At 36.2% G+C, this 16,319-nt stretch overlaps 1 protein-coding gene across 2 annotated transcripts in view; it reads right to left on the bottom strand.

Moving 5' to 3' along the window:
* LOC116165591 (band 4.1-like protein 4) overlaps nucleotides 1-16,319 on the bottom strand; it is a 51,928-nt gene that overhangs the window by 1,280 nt on the left and 34,329 nt on the right. For both annotated transcript variants that reach the window (XM_031480157.1, XM_031480158.1), the window contains exons 5-17: nucleotides 9,480-9,577; nucleotides 3,505-3,625; nucleotides 3,367-3,454; nucleotides 3,168-3,320; nucleotides 2,967-3,121; nucleotides 2,798-2,916; nucleotides 2,666-2,750; nucleotides 2,391-2,615; nucleotides 1,975-2,127; nucleotides 1,540-1,923; nucleotides 1,295-1,468; nucleotides 1,041-1,244; nucleotides 753-990 (exon numbers count right to left, since the gene is read on the bottom strand). In XM_031480157.1, coding sequence (XP_031336017.1) covers nucleotides 753-990; nucleotides 1,041-1,244; nucleotides 1,295-1,468; nucleotides 1,540-1,923; nucleotides 1,975-2,127; nucleotides 2,391-2,615; nucleotides 2,666-2,750; nucleotides 2,798-2,916; nucleotides 2,967-3,121; nucleotides 3,168-3,320; nucleotides 3,367-3,454; nucleotides 3,505-3,625; nucleotides 9,480-9,577 — 2,197 coding nt within the window. The remainder of the gene's footprint in view (nucleotides 1-752; nucleotides 991-1,040; nucleotides 1,245-1,294; nucleotides 1,469-1,539; nucleotides 1,924-1,974; nucleotides 2,128-2,390; nucleotides 2,616-2,665; nucleotides 2,751-2,797; nucleotides 2,917-2,966; nucleotides 3,122-3,167; nucleotides 3,321-3,366; nucleotides 3,455-3,504; nucleotides 3,626-9,479; nucleotides 9,578-16,319) is intronic.

Here is a 16,319-nt window from a genome sequence, read left to right as displayed (position 1 = left end):
TCATTGGAGAAAATCATTTAAAGTTAAAAAGAATACACTTATTTCCATACAGTAAAATAACTTATTACTGTATGGTATTAAGGATGCAACAAATTGGAATTATTTTCAGTTTAACATAAAATTGATCCACCTTGAAAACTTAGCATCAGTTCCAATGGCCCTAAGCTTATGAAATCGATGAATATGGTTAGTTTCATTTTGAACAGTTTGAAGGTACCTATCTAATAGCTCAGTCAATGCAGTTATTTGCGTTCACAATTCTCCAGATAGCACTTCGATTAGTTATGCAAAAAAATGAATCTATCTATCTGATTATCGCAGAAAGATTAAAGAATTTAAAAAATCTACAACTGTTCATATTATATTAGTATGAGACAGGCAAAGAATAACACTAATCATATACATTTTATAATTTCGTATCAATTGGTGACTGGAAAAAATAAAACAATGCGTTATTTTAAAAAAGGTCGGTAATGAATACACACAAAATGTTGGAAATTTTTATTTTCTCAGTCTAATAATATTGTAATGTTCTGGAGTATTACGACTCGGTTTCATTGACTTGACTATTAGCAAATATTTTAATTGAATTTAACATCCAACCATAATCCTGCTTAGGGAAACACGTTGATATACCTACACTTTGTGCTTTCAGATAAATAAAACTGAATAGTTTTAGAAATGAAAATAAAAGAATGAACTTTTTGAAGCTGTACAATGAGAAATTTATATGTTTAAGAGGAGAAACTGACCCCATATTTACATTCCATATCCTGGTTATATACAGTAGGTTTGATGGTTTTGAAATGCGGTTCTTCTGCTCTACAAGCAGGTTGGTTGTTGTAAGTAGGATATACTTGGTGAAAGTTTAGAGCTTGATACTCGTTACTGAAAATTTTACTCACAGAAATCAGTCCAGTCCTCATCTCTGCCCCATTGCTTGGTTTGGTATTACTACTACTACTACTACTACCTTGTAATGCACTACACCTGAAACATCGTTTAAGTCAAACAAGGTGATCATATTTCCCTCTACCTACCTATCAATGCCATAACCACACTCTTGCTCTGCACCCAAACCAGAGTCAGTGTGCTCATGACTAACTCGAGGGGTATCCACATCGTTTAAATCATGTCCCAAACCATTTAATGACGTAATATGATTCCCATACAGCATGCCATTTCCTCTAACACTGTTGTTATTGTAACAAGTGTTATCGTTTAGTCCTAGTGAATCTAGCATCCTACAAAAAAATATGACGCAAACATTTTAGGTGAAGACTGCACTCTTTACCTAGGCAAGGAATCTAAATTTTGGTTATTAATTTTCATTAAATTATTATATCCGATTGTGGAATGATCACACCTTGAGTTGCAGGATAATGGACCAGATTTTCTATTCATTTCCGAAATGTGAGACGTGTATGGCGGAGGAGGGCTACGTGAGATTTTTTCAGATTGCAAATCACTAAAATAAAATACTTATGTAGGTACAAACCAATGCAAACAGCTCGCTTACAATGCCCCACGCTCACTTACCTTTTACTCCACTGTTTAATTTTCAACTGTTTGGCATGGTTAGTTTGGACAACAGTGTATGGTATTTCACGCAGTTGAGTATCGCTCATACCAACAGTATCAATGAGATCAAATTCTAAATGCTTTTTTATTTCATCGGACAACCAGTTTTTACGTTCAGACGGAGATCTGGACCTCGAGCGGTGTTTTCGGTGGCGACGAGTTTTATTCCGATACGACCTTTCAGATTCCGTCTCCAATCCACTATTAACGTACCCGGATCTTCGATTATGGACTATATTTGCTTGCTGAATGTTGCTCGAAATACCGTCTCCCAATTGCCTACTTTGTATTTCGCGCCACTGAGAACCAGAATCAACTAGCTCATAATGACTATCGGATGCTCTAAAATGCGTAGTTTAGTCACATCCCAATATTCTTAACGGTTGGCGTTACCTGACTTTTTGCTTCTGTGAATCTCGTTCTAAGCTAAGGTCTCGTTTATTTCCTCTTGAGCGGTGACGTCTATGAGTGCGATATGATCTTCCAGAGCATTTTGATAATTCACTCTCATTATCAGAAGTCATTCTGTTGCGATGTTTACGTCGACTAAGAGAACGAAAGAATGTTTAGTTAACACATCTCCTTCTCCATGGAGACGCAGAGGATAGTTTTGTCGACTTATCCAAATGTTGTATACAAATTTGCTACTACTGTTCCCCTCTTAATTTTTTTGTCTAATTTTCGAAGTAGGTAGTAGTTGATCGATCTTACATGACATGCAAGTAATTGAGTAAGGTTTTTTGCGTATTCTTAGCGCATTACAAAATCATTTGATATGATAGTACAAATTCTCAATAAATTCCACTTACCCTTTACACGACCTAGATTCATTTGAACTTTGGCTATCAATAGAAGATGATCGACATCGGGCGCCGGCCGATCGTACTGAGCGAGGACTAGAAGGAGCGGAAGTGTTATAGAGACCTCTTGAATGAGGCTGAGACCATGGTGCGCTTTTGGTACTTCTGGGAGAATCAGATCTATGTTTTCCTTTCACTGACATCGTGCAAGTTGCTTGATATGGACTCTCGAACCTTAAACAACGTTGATGGTACTAAGCAAAGATAAGTTAATTCGGTCTTACGATTGGGCGGGTTGCGGTATTGAAATATATTTAATTTCTTGTTGTTGGTAATGGTTCATTTTATTTGAATCGTAATTTTGTGTTGCTAGAAAAAACTTTTTAGCCGGTTGCATTTCTAAGGAAATAACTAACTATCTGACGAGCCGTCCAGGATACGACGTTGATACCTCCTTGAAGGAGTTCGGGTAAATGAAGGAGGTGTCCGAGCGCGTAGTTGAGCATCCCTTACAGCTTGTTTCTCCGTGCTGCCGCTAAGAACCAATTCACTAATCACTTAATTAACGTTTAAAAGGCTACGAACCTATACCTAAACCTGGATCCCAAAGCAAAGATATCTGGAGTTGTTGGAGAAACCTGTACCAGCCTAAAGAACGCGTGATGTTCTACACAGCATTTCCAAAGATGCTTACAGGCAGCTTTAGAAGGTGTCTCAAAGCCATATGTACTTTCTTCATTCTAAAAGTGATGCATTAGATACAAAGATAATTTCATGCTCCCCTACATTTTTATCCATTACGCGCAGCATAAAGTAACAACCTTTAAAGTATATTTTTAATATACGTGGCCAATAATAATTTCCTACTGTGTTTTTGTTTCGTAAAACTATAATTCCGCTTGGAGTTAAACCAAGAAAATATTCCACATTATCTTCTCCCTAAAACGTTAAAGTTTCTAAACATTCCAAAAGTGTCTTGTTTTACCAAAACAGGATGAAGGTCCACCCCATACATTTCCAACCATTTAACTTTATCTAAATAATTTAATTCGGCTACGGAAGGTAACTGTCCTCTAAAATGCAAACAATGTATCGAACACTTACTCAAATGGTAGGTACTCACACTAAAGTCTTATGTAATTCTGCTATTCTTGTTTCTAATTCTAATGTTTGGTTTGATAGAAAACGAAATTCCGACGTGTAACCTGAACTATGCCGACGAGAATCGTAATCGCCTAATTCGGCTAAAAAGTAATATTCATTAATTGCTAATCAATATAAATGTTGGCAAGGTATGTTGGACTGGGAACTAACTCTCAGTAAATCACATCGTCTGTTTGAATTAATTTCTAAAATGGTTATAATTTGTTTGTATAAGTGGCGCGAAGAAAACCCAGCAAAAGCTGCCGCTATAACTGCAGTCTCGATCTAATGTACATGTACCTATCAACCCTGTTAGACCTACCACTCCTCCGCTTATACTCCAAATAAATTGTCAACATTACGAGCTATTTTTATTTAGTAATAAGTAACATCCACATTTTTTAAAGGTAAGTTAATCTGCTTGAATTTCGGAAATCCTTTGGAATTATGGCCTACTGCTGCTGGTGGAAAATCCAGAACAGAACGCATTATTATTTATTGCCATTGGTCTGTTTGTTCCACTGCACACAAACTTTCAATTTACTGCGACTGATTTGAAATATGGGCCCTCTGAGTGTGTCAAATGTGGGTATTAGTTACTTGTTTTCTTGCTTCAAGACCATTAATTCATCGAAGAACAGAAAATTTGTATGGAAGAAGGAATTTATGGAAGGAAGACTAAGCACAAAAGGTGCACCCCAAGCACTTCAAGCGTACCTAGATCTAGTAAAGGTGATTAAAAAATCAAGAAGCATTTACGCACCGTTCACCCATGTGGAAATTAGGCAGACAGAGTGCACTAGGGAGAAATATTGAAAAATTATTAGTGGATAACATTTTGGAAATGGAGTCGCAGGTCGCAGTTGGACGAATGTCTTTTTACGATGACACAGTGGTTTCCTATCTGTGCGGAGGCCAACTGGAACGTCGTTTTCAAGAGCCCCTGTGCAGCATTTTTCTGTAATTTGGAAAGGGGACATGAATACCACAAGACGCTCAAAGAAAAGAAAAATGGTAGAAGCAGAAGATTCGTCGGAGGAAGAGGAAGATAATTTTGTGCCAGCAGATGATGATAATGACATGGAAGTGGTGGATCAAACCGTTCCCGAATAAAGTGATGCAGAATGTATGTCTTCTATGGAGAACGGTTTACAAAAGACACCAAAGGGGAACTTTGCATTAAGTGTGAGACATGCCATTTGTGGGCACGTGATGAATGTGCTGGTACCGAGAAGCCCTACTATATTTACAACTTCTGCATAAAAGTTTTTTTGTTGACCTTACGGCGTTTGTCAAGAAACAAAATGTTTATTTTGATCATATGGGTCTAATTTTGCAGGGGCCCATATTCCAAGCCATCTTCAGCGACAACAGAAATTGGATGTTATAACAATAAATTAAAAAAAGTACCTCATTTTAGGTAGATTTTTATCTACCTACCTATTGTAATGGTACCATAGGTTTATATCCAATGGCAAATATATATCACTTCTAACTTCCGTACTTATGAACCAAACTTTAAGGGTTGGTGTAACTCATAAATGTCTCGGTCAAGTTCGTGAATCATCCAATTCCGCCATATTGGAACAAAATGGAGGAAAGAAATCTACCTACACCTCACCTGATCGGCCGAGCCGAAAGGGATTTTAATTTTTGAGAAAAGATAGTTTTGACGATGTATTGCGCTAATGACAATTTATTACCACTATATATTATCTTGTTTTAAGAGTGTTATGAGCAATAAACATTTATTTTTTATGTTTGAATTCGTTTAAGTCGTTAAGAAGTACCTATTATGGGGCGATTTACTCTGCTTCAACCCTCACCGACTGGAATTACCTTTTTAAAAGTGGGAAAATGTATAATACTTAATTTGCAACATGTAAATCCTATACTTCGGTCACTTCACAATAAATTTTAACCAAAATCTAAAAATAGGAAAATAGGTTTGCTTCATATTTGACCTTTGCACATTTAAAACATCTCATTGCAGGATAAAATTCAGAAATATTACCTCGCGGTGGTGAATTAACATTTTGCCGCCTCTAAAATAAGATTCTGTGTCCATTTCATGGCTCAGTGCGGTTGCCACAAAAAGAAAAGAAGTAAAAAGTGTAATCGTAAAACGATTTACGTAAGCGCATTTTAAACAACGTATTGTTCCATCCATATTTAAACTCGACAATTTTATTTCCAAAACTTTACCTGTTGACATCAATAGAGTCTTAAAGTTTTCTCAATCAAATTAGTGGAAAATTACGGTCTATAGAACTTACTTTTGGGACATCAAGCTACAGAGTTTCACCGCTTTTTTAAAAACAAATAGTAATTTTTTCCAATGAAATCGGTGCATAGATTTTCACATGCTTGTCTTGGATAAAACGCATGTGATCATCAAAAATGCGTCAGATTCATTCCTTGGGCATCGAAAGAGTGTTTTTGGACTGTATTCCCGACGAAATCCATCTCTTCGTCATGTGTGTGAGAGTGAGAGGGAGCAATTTTTAGGGATTAAATGCTACTGCTCGAATTAAAAAACTCGAAGTTCATATTATTATTTTTTGCATCCATTTCTCGGTGGACTGAGAGGGGTTGCTGTAGGACGTAGACAGAAAAAGGGAGTTTCACCTTCTGACATTATTGTTTGTGAAACCTGCGTGAACTTGGCACCCGCATTACAACAGTCGTAACCCCGAAAAAGGCCGAACGACCAGTGGTGCCCGAGAATTCAGTCGAATATTAAATACATACATACAAAACAAACTACTTCATGACGATTCATCTATTTTAAGGTGACCTTTCAATTTTGCTGTATTATAGGGTTGTAACCACCCCAAACAAAATAAACCCATAAAAAGCGGCAGAGCATCTCGGTGTGACCCCACGAGTCATTGGATTTGACCCATTTTCAATTGGCTTGTTACATGTGGTATATATGTTAACTGTGCAAAGTTTGAACCAAATCGGTCCAAGCGTCTGACAGTTATCGTGTTCACGGACAGACGGACACCATCGACTCCCCTATAAACCTTGCATCGCTTTGCTCTGTCGTTTAATAACTACAGCCCTGTTACTCTCAGTAAAAAGATTTCAATTGCTCACAGAGCCCGAAAAATCACACTTACTTACAATTCAATTGCCAATTGCGATTGTAACCAACCCTTAAAACTACAAAAACATTTTATACCCCACGAAAACGGTATCATTTTTTGAATACACTCAAACGATTGGTAATCTACTTACAATAAAATTGCCATCCACTGCCCAAGGGGGCGAGGGGGTGTAATTAACAATTGAAGTACATAAATATTCAATGGGTGTAGGCCCAATCCTGATAGCGCTTATTGCGTACCTATATGGTTAATTACAATTTTTACCGTCTAGTATAATGTGTCCATTTATCTAAAAATTGAATTTTTGTTAGCGTCGCCCACTTCCTAATATTTAAATTCAAGGTCAAATCTGGTACTCGAATTTTCGGTAATATAAAGGAGAAATAAAAGTCTCATAATCTTCCATAAAAATAGATCTTTCGTAACCTCCCTTTATTTTGTATATTCATCCCATGTTCGAAGCTGAGATTTTTCTGCGAAATGGTGCTTTCTGGTCTTTAAAAAAATATGTTAATACGTAAGGAAACAATAGCAATTGTTCCGTCGAATCCGTCCAATCAGAAAGTAATACTCTTTTTGTGGGGGTATGAAATTAATTTGTGTGTAGGTACTTTAATGGGTTATTACACCCCCTCGCCCCCTTGGGCAGTGGATGCCAATTTTCTTGTAAGTACATGTGGTGATTACCAATCGTTTGAATATAGTCAGAAACTGATACTCTTTTTGTGGGACATACAATTAATATTTTTGTACTTTAATGGTTAATTACACCCCATCAACCCCTTGGGCAGTGGATGCGGATCTTATTGTAAGCAGATGTTGTTATTACCAATCGTTTGAGTCTATTCAGAAAGTGATACCGTTTTTGTGGGGGTATAACATTTTTTTGTAGTTTAAGGGTACAATCGCTCATTCCGTCGGGCGGTGAATGGCGATTGTATAGTAAGTAGGTAAGATAATTACTAATGTTTCGAGTTCTGTAAGCAATTGAAACCTTTTTACTGAGGGTAACAGGGCTGCAGAGTTATTTTGTTTGAGGTGGTTACTGGTTACAACCCTATACAGATAAATTGAAATGTCACGTTCAAATGATTCGTCATTAAGTCGTTTGTTGTCTATCTACGTATTTAATATTTGACTGAATTCTCCGTGCACTGGTCGTGTGGGTGTTTTCGGGGTTTTGGCTGCTGTATTCTGGCTGCTAAGTTCACGCAGGTGTTTGTGAACCAAATAGTTGCGAAAATACAGCGTTAAATACAGCGTTTGAAAATCGTGCGGCTACAGAAAGGGTTCTGGGAACACGTACCGCTGCAGCAAAAAAAAAACAAATATAACAAAAAAGACTTTTCTTTAAGACTTGCATTTTGAGTACACTTCCACGACCTCTACTGAGTGCATGGTTCATAAACGCCGTGATTTGTAATACCATCGACAGCGATCGTGTCCTTTGGCAAACTACTCGTAATTTTTAATATGGCTATTAACATTAGGATTAAAAATCTACTGAGAGCACCGGAACACTGTGGTGGAACAATCTGCAACAAATACCTACCAATACCAAATACAAAAAAATTATGTATTATTCGAATGCGATTCGACAGAAAAGAAAAAGCTAGGGAAATAAGAAATATACTTCTAGCAAAATGAAACTAAATGGTAGGGCAAACAAATTATATAGCCTTTTCTGCAAGTACATAGTAAATTATTTTTCTCTGTGTTGGGTGTAGTATTAAACCTCGAAACTTTGTGGGCCAATGACTTGGTTCTGATGTTAAGCGAAGAAGTCGCAAGGAAAATATATAATTAAGTTAGTACGCAAAACTATCATTCTAAGTAGAATTAATATCTCTCTAAAAGATTACAATCTTAAAATCTACTGCACGCTTGAAATGAGACGGCGGACGCGTCATATACGGTACCTTTCTGCTTTTATTCTTTGTTATCCGTCGTCCATTAGTAAATTAATTTTCCTCTATATTAAACAAAATGCCAACCGCGCCTAATCCAAATATAATGCTCAGAAAATACATGAATAAGAAGACACAAAAAACATGTGAAATATTTACAAAAAAGTTTATATGATTTTGTTTGAAATTCAGCCAGCCCACTTATTATTGGTTTTATTATCCCCATCCTATCCACTTAACTTAATATTTTTTGCGAAATTTATAGATAATCAAAAGCCTTATACGGATTATAAGGATTTACGGTATAAGGATACGGCGGCATGGCGTAAGGTCAAAGGACGCATAGAAAATTACGATTCCGTTTTGTATATTAACTCGATGATTCATTTTTCTCGACTACCACTTTTCAAGTTTCCCACACACTAAAGAAAAATTTATGGTTGGGTAATTATATACCCATTTTAAAAATATGAGAGTAGGGGGTGTTCTCTTTTATCCATAATTCGAACTACCTATCTACCTACTTCTATTCAATAAAAAAATATTAAACAGAAGATTTATACGAATTATATCTCTCGTCTTTGATCGTACTTTTGTGCGAATGAAACTCAATAATTTAAAAATTCATTCATGAGCTAGCGTGTATACGTCTGCGAAAAACGTACATAGGTATTCTTCGCTTTTCATTTCATTTTCAGACTACCTGCCATAAGACGCAAATAACAAAGGAAACGTTATTCGTTTGTTTTTAATAACTGCAAAATTTTAAGCTTTTCAGACTTCAAAAAGGTATTCATGTGCTTTGGTCCGATCACGGTGAATGTATATAGAGAAACTTTTGTCAAAGCCCGATGTTTTAGAGTCGCGTACTAAAAAAGTAAATTAAGGGAATAAGGAAAATTAGCATATGTCAATTTAAAAACGCAAAATCATACATTGCACAATATACGCTCCTAATTCAGCAGCCAACTCAAACGACACCGGTAGTCTTGCTTGCAGAACGTCTTGCTTTACTTGAAGAAAAAATTGGTACCTGAAACAAAACATATTATTTAGCACAACAACGAGCAATTAAATTAATTTTACGTTATATAGGTACTTGAAAACTCTAGGTAGTTTGTAGAAAGAAAGAATTATTAACTTCACGAAAGAAACGTGAACGATAACGTACCAGATAATATTTATAAAAGTACCATAGCTTTTATTAAAGATACTATCTATAGCATATTATAATTAAAAACTCCGAAAATCGCAGCAATAGCCCTACATGCTAAGTTTTGGAAAGAAAATGCACCATCGTCAATTACGCGACTACGTATCCGTAGACTACTACTTTTTAGGTGCTGTCCTCGGTGCTGTCTAACGATGCTCGCTGGTATATAAGTTGCAATTTAAGGTGAAGGTGCAGGAAGAGGCGTTGGAAGTTCCAAATAGTTTCAGGTTCAAATTGATTCCCTCTGCTTACTAATGAAATGGGTATTTGAGAGAGGTGGGGTTTCAGGTAGGTACCTTCTGATAAATCTAAGTGGGGTTCCCAAAGGTTCAAACATATTTTATTTTTCGTAGCACTAATAATAATTAATACAAAAATTAACATTGAATTCAAAAAAGATTGCGACTGTCACCGTTCGAGTTCCAACCAATTTTATTTTGAGTTAAAGCTTTCCGTAAGTCACATGCAAAATATAATAATTTGTCTACAAACATCTAAATAGTCTTTCGAACACGACTCATATCCTACTAGTGAAAATCATGTAAATATATTTTCCCTTACTGTACAAGAAAGAGAAAAATGCATGTATAGTATTTTCTTTTCAAATTTCATAATTTTACGATAACACCGTTTTCAATATATTGTTGCATTATCATTTTTGAGAAAATCCAGTCTTCATTGTTTTAGACTGCATATTTTCCCCCTAGCACTGATCAAATTAAACAATTTATTTGGCATTTTATGTTGAGCACATTTACATGAAAGCTCTATCTTCCCTACTTTCTCAGGAGTAGTATGGCTATTCGTATTTAGCAGAGCTACCCATTTATATAGTGCAGTAGACCTGATTAGGGATGTTTTAAAAAACGATTAATAACACTGGTAAATTTAAAAACGCTTATTGCACTGCCATAGGTATATTTCATGCACAATGTGTTGAGTTTCTGACCCCGAGTGAAATCAAAGGTACCAATCACAATGAGTAATGTAAGTGGTGTCGAAAATACTTTTTAGCTTCCTTGCTTGAGCTATTGCGTTTTTTGTAAATGTTAAATTATTTAATCAAATGTAGACGTTTTAGATCATTTTAAGCAACTTTACCCAATTTTCCGATATAACGGCTTGGGATTTTGTTCAATATGTATAATATGCATACAGGAACGAAAAATAACCAGCCGGATTTTTGAAAAAAATTTTGGAGCGCCGCAATGGCATCGAACTTTTTTTTTCAAATCTTTTTTTACTGTTTGACATTTATTTGCAATCTGTTATAATGATAACAATAAGCAAATCAGATTTGAAGCAGTGTAGTTACAGTAATTTACATGTAGAGTAAACGCGCATTGCCGTTTCTCTAATTCAAGAAGATTGGGATCAATTTCGAATCACATTTAAGTCTTCTGATATTTCTTTATTAAGGACGTAGTAGGGAGCATTGCTGATTGTACGAAGAGTCTTCGATTGGAAGACTTCGGTAGGCAGCGACTATCGTTAGGTCGTTCGCGTATACTACCCAATTATGTGCACCACCTCGACACGGTCAACTTCAGCACAGCGTCATAAGCGATATTCCATAAAAGTGTCCCCCGCAACGAACCTTGTGATACCCCTCCGTGGATCCGCAGTGTAAATGTTGCTCCCGAAGGTAGCCTGCACTATTATGTTCGTGAGGTAGCTATGAACCAACCTAAGCCTAACCAGTACCTTCTGGCGTTGGATTGCCTGAATTGAAAGCGTTCAGAGAAGCCGCCACCATTGTATAGTATTTAAACAATGCCGCCACCACCACCTCTTCCTTGGTCGTCCTAGCTCCCGCAATTGCTTTCTCCAATAGGGTGTGGATGCGTCGAAGTGCTTCCCTTGTTGCTCTACCTTTGCGAAAACCATATTGCTCCGCGGAGACAACTTAACCTCTTCCTCTAGTCTCTCCTTTCAAATAGCTTCCCTAAATGACTATGAAACGCTATATGTCTTACTGTCCCCGGCTCCATTTTTGGTATTAGGACTCTTCCATATTGCAGGGTATTTCCCTGTACCATTGACTGGTATTAGTCAATGCCTGTAGTACATTCGGAATACGTCAAACACAGTTTCAGCCTAAATACACGCAATCGTTGCATAATGGAAATAGAAATGAAAACAAATACATGATGTTATGTAAACCTCAACACTCACCACCTATATGCACGTTCGTTTGACCACATAAAGTAGCCATAATACATTTAATTGATTTAATTTGAAAGGTTTCGTAATGCATATCGAAAATTAAAAAAAAAGATATTACTCTCCTAAAAGAGCACAACGTAACTCACTTTCGTGCCCCGTTGAAGGTGTGGTTTCATGAGGAATTGACACGTTTACGTTCGTCACTTTACGATAGATTTAAGTCTTTGTGCCTTATGACATTAGTTAGGCATACTGCAAGGATAACCCACGTAGCTCAATTAGTTAGTTAGTTTAACAATGAAATGTGGATATAAAGGCATCTAGGATTTGAATGCCAAAATTCTATGCATTTCCTGTTTCTCCGTTCACTTCAATATGTCGATTATATTTGCTGATTACGTGGCAAAACGTATAGGTACCTTATAACTTGTGGAAATCAATTCGCCAATGCGCCACCCCTCTAAGTTTTTCCACATGTAACGACAATATTAATGTCTATGTGAATGCTGATTACAACTTGCAAGTTTTCCTTCCTCTTGCATTTCGTAATCGAGGGTTCTATTGGAATAAGCCATTGAATGCCTGTAGTTTTGCTTATTAATTCCAATTTAAAGCATCAGTTTTGATAAGTTTGCTGAATCTGTAAAATTAACATGGAGTTTTCTTAAAAAAAAGCGGATTGCAATATAAAACTTTTGTAACTACTGCCCATTTAAGTATGCAGTAGGTACATATCAAAACTAAGAATAATAAAAACTTTACCAATACAGATTGCTTATAGGGCACAGTAATCATAACTTTCTCGTAATAATCGAAATGTACCATTTGAATAATTATAAAGTTCGATAAACCTGCTGCACACAATTTGTAACTCCTACATACGAATTAAGATGTGTAATCGATTCCGTTCGTGATCAAAATTTGATGAACAATCGCGGATTCTTGTCGTGGTATAATAAAAAGCATGACGCACCCGAAATGCAGGAAGATAGGTCTATATAATTGGGCCCTACCTGCAAAATGATATGTAAACAAGTTTAGTTTAGGGAAGGTTGGATGTCTATTTAACTTGCTGAAACATCTAATATTAATTATACCTACTAAGATTTAAATACAATTGTGAAAAAAACAAAAAATAACATTACAGAGTTGTTTAATTATTCGTTCGTTAGCACTTTTTTATGGCTCCGTTACGCCTTCGCACGGGTGGCCGGTTTCTTTTCGGTTTGTAACCATGTACTTAACTTTGTACTTCCCATAAATAAAGGGCAGCAAAAAAAAGCAGTGCGAACCACAAATATCGATCTACTCTACTTAAAAAACTGAAAAAATTTCCCCCAAAACAAGAGCGGCCCAACGGATGGGACTTTCATAGGGCACAGGTCGCTAAACTCCTATATTTAACCCTAAAACTTTGACTTACAACAGGAAATGGTACAATGCCAACTTTCATTCGGTCTCTAGGACAACTGGGCGCTGCCATCTGGAGAGCGAGAGAACTGGGCGCGAGAACAACGAGGCCCTGGGGTGCACATATTACTCGTTTTTAATAAATCATTAAGTTGATAGTTCATTATAACAAAATTATTTTATTAGTAATAACTAATCCTAAAATGTTGGCACTCAAATTTTGCTGTTTCTTGAAACAAGCGCTGTTGCTGACACCACGCGAAACGGAAGGCCTTCGATACAAATTTGTTTGCGGCCGGTGGGCATGAATTGCAAGTGCACAGGTTTTTCTTGGTTTGTGAATATTATCTCATTGTAGTGTTTTAACATTGACATGTTCTATAATGGGAAATCCTTTAAAAGAATAAAGACCGCTTATTATTATATTCTTGTATCTCTCAGCGCAACTAACGCTTATATGGAAAAAATAACATCAATCAATCAATCAAAATGTTTAATTATAGCTTTTTTGGAAAAAATATGTTGATATTATCACAGCTATTCCTGAAGGCCATGTTACACATATACTAGACATTTTTAATAAATATTTATTTTTTTATTTTTGGCCTTTATTTTTAAGTGGGCGGGGTTTCAGCCAAGACTGCTCCACCAACCCAACCCCCCTAGACATTTACAAATATCCATGCTAGAACCCGGATTCGAACAAGGCACCCTTGCACGCAGTCGCGCTTCCACGCCACACATCAGGTTCATTTATAAGTACAATATTCATCTGACATAGAAGTAAATTTATTTTAGTGTTTCATCGTTTCTGTGACTTTAATGCATTACTTCCCTAATAAGTTGCCTTTAATTACTTCTTATTCCATAATTGTTATATTTTAACTGTTAGTTGTTACTGATGAAGACTATCATCTTTTGTTGCACGCTTTAACAACTATAAATAGATTTAAAAACAACCAGAGGCTGCATTTTCGCAATTTCTACCTCATACAATACACACATCGCCATTCTGGGGTTATAAAGCCTAGCCATGAAGTATGGATTTTAAAGAATTTTTTGCCACTTTTTTTTATAAGAATGATTCGTCTGCGGCTGCCTATCCATCCATGTGTCCCGTATGTTCTCAACACCGGAAATTTGTTCATTTTTGATACGTATAGTTTTGCCAAACAAGGGCGAGGTAATGTTTAAAGTTAAACAAGTTGTAAATCAGTATATGCTTGATTAAACCGCATTTTTGGTAATGCAGGTCAGTAGGTATTTTATTAGTGAAGTTTAAAATTATCGATCTCACGAGTAATTTTGGCTGCGTAAAATAATTAATTTTATTTAATTTCAATTGAGGGTACGTCTTTAATTTTGTAAATCAAATCACGAAGTAAATAATAAGTTTTTATACTGGTAGCGCTATCTAACGGTAAAATTATAGCACCTCCGAACCATATCACCATCACCCTATCGAAATTATTTTCTTCAATTATCGATCTCACAAGTAATCTAACTCAAAATAGACTAGTGCCTGCACATCTACACTATAGCAGAAAGCTTTTAGTGAAAATTTGAAGTCTCTAGCTATTGTAGTTGTCAAGATCTCACGCGGACAGCCGGCCGGCCAGCCATAACGAATATAATAGCGTGTTTTTTTCAAAAATGCGCTAAAAAATGCATTTATTCACCAATAGATATAATTATCAACCCGCAGGCGAAACTACTAGGCCTAGAAAGCTGAAATTTGGCATGCAGGTTCCTTCGGGATTGTAGGGGCTCACTAAGAGAAGATTTTCTACGTGAACAGGACATAACGGGATTTTGCGTTTTACAGTCGAAACTGCGAAAGATAAGAGACTTGAAAGTAGGTTTCTCTGGAGGCCCGAAACGGAACATGGACAAACTGAATCTCTATATCTTCAATAATAAGAAAGTTACTCATGTAATCCTACTCTATCTGGAACGCCCTTATGTAGTGATTGGGAAATTGTATTTCCTCTATGCCAGTCAAACACTGCATTATGAAAAAGTACCCACATTCGAAAATATTAAGCACTTTTTCCTTTACACATCCATGGAGAACCGTCAACACTGAAAAATGTGTAAAAAAAATCGTTTTTGATCTAGCTGGAGATATCTATTGCAAAGGAAGTGCTAATATATAGTTGGCCTTTCTTGTACACTCAAGCTAAACAGCTGCAAGTGTGTGTTATTTTTGTGATTGTCATTGTTTTAAGGTTTGTTTTTTGCTAATGCATGTCCCTTTTTGCATATTTTGCTTCGGAAACTTGCTAACCACTCCTTTTGATAATGGTGGCATATATTCTCCACAAGTTGTAATACACGAGTATATAAAACCATTCCCTAGTTTCTGTTTCTCTTTGTACGCTTTCCATGTTCCTGCTTGTAGTGAAAATATTAGCATTACCTGTTAAAATATGGCACACGTTTCGGAGGTGAAACCACTGTTTTTACAAAATGCCTGTGCTCGCATTAAATAAATTACCTACAGCTTAGAACGTAAGTTCGATTGCAGCAATAAGTTGAGGCAGTGAAGAAATATTTCGTTGCCGTAATTACCAATTGCGCCGGTAGCATGGAGTATGATGTTTAAAATGCAATTATCCGCCACTATAGTATATCGAGAATGTAAAAATATTTTGTTTTAGGTGAAATATTTTCGAAGTAAATGCGGAAGAAAATATGGTGTAGGTGTCTATGTACATAAGTTTCTTACGTATTTATAATAGACATTTATGCAAATGACGATCTTAATCGACGCCTGGGGAAAATTTAATTAGATTAAAACAATTGATTTATTCAACTACTAAATTGCCCATAATTTATGGTTCGGTCGCGTATTGGCAAATAAGGTGGCTAATGGCGGTTATCAATAACCAGCGCAAAAACTAGGTGGTCGTTAATTAACAAATTGAAGATGTAAACGGGAATAATACCGTGTAAAAAATAATTACGAAGATAAAATCTATTGTGT

Source organism: Photinus pyralis, unplaced genomic scaffold, assembly GCF_008802855.1.
Source record: "Photinus pyralis isolate 1611_PpyrPB1 unplaced genomic scaffold, Ppyr1.3 Ppyr1.4_LG3a, whole genome shotgun sequence".
Taxonomy (NCBI): domain Eukaryota; kingdom Metazoa; phylum Arthropoda; class Insecta; order Coleoptera; family Lampyridae; genus Photinus; species Photinus pyralis.
The sequence above is the reverse complement of the archived record's forward strand: the minus strand, read 5'-3'. Positions and strand labels throughout refer to the sequence as shown.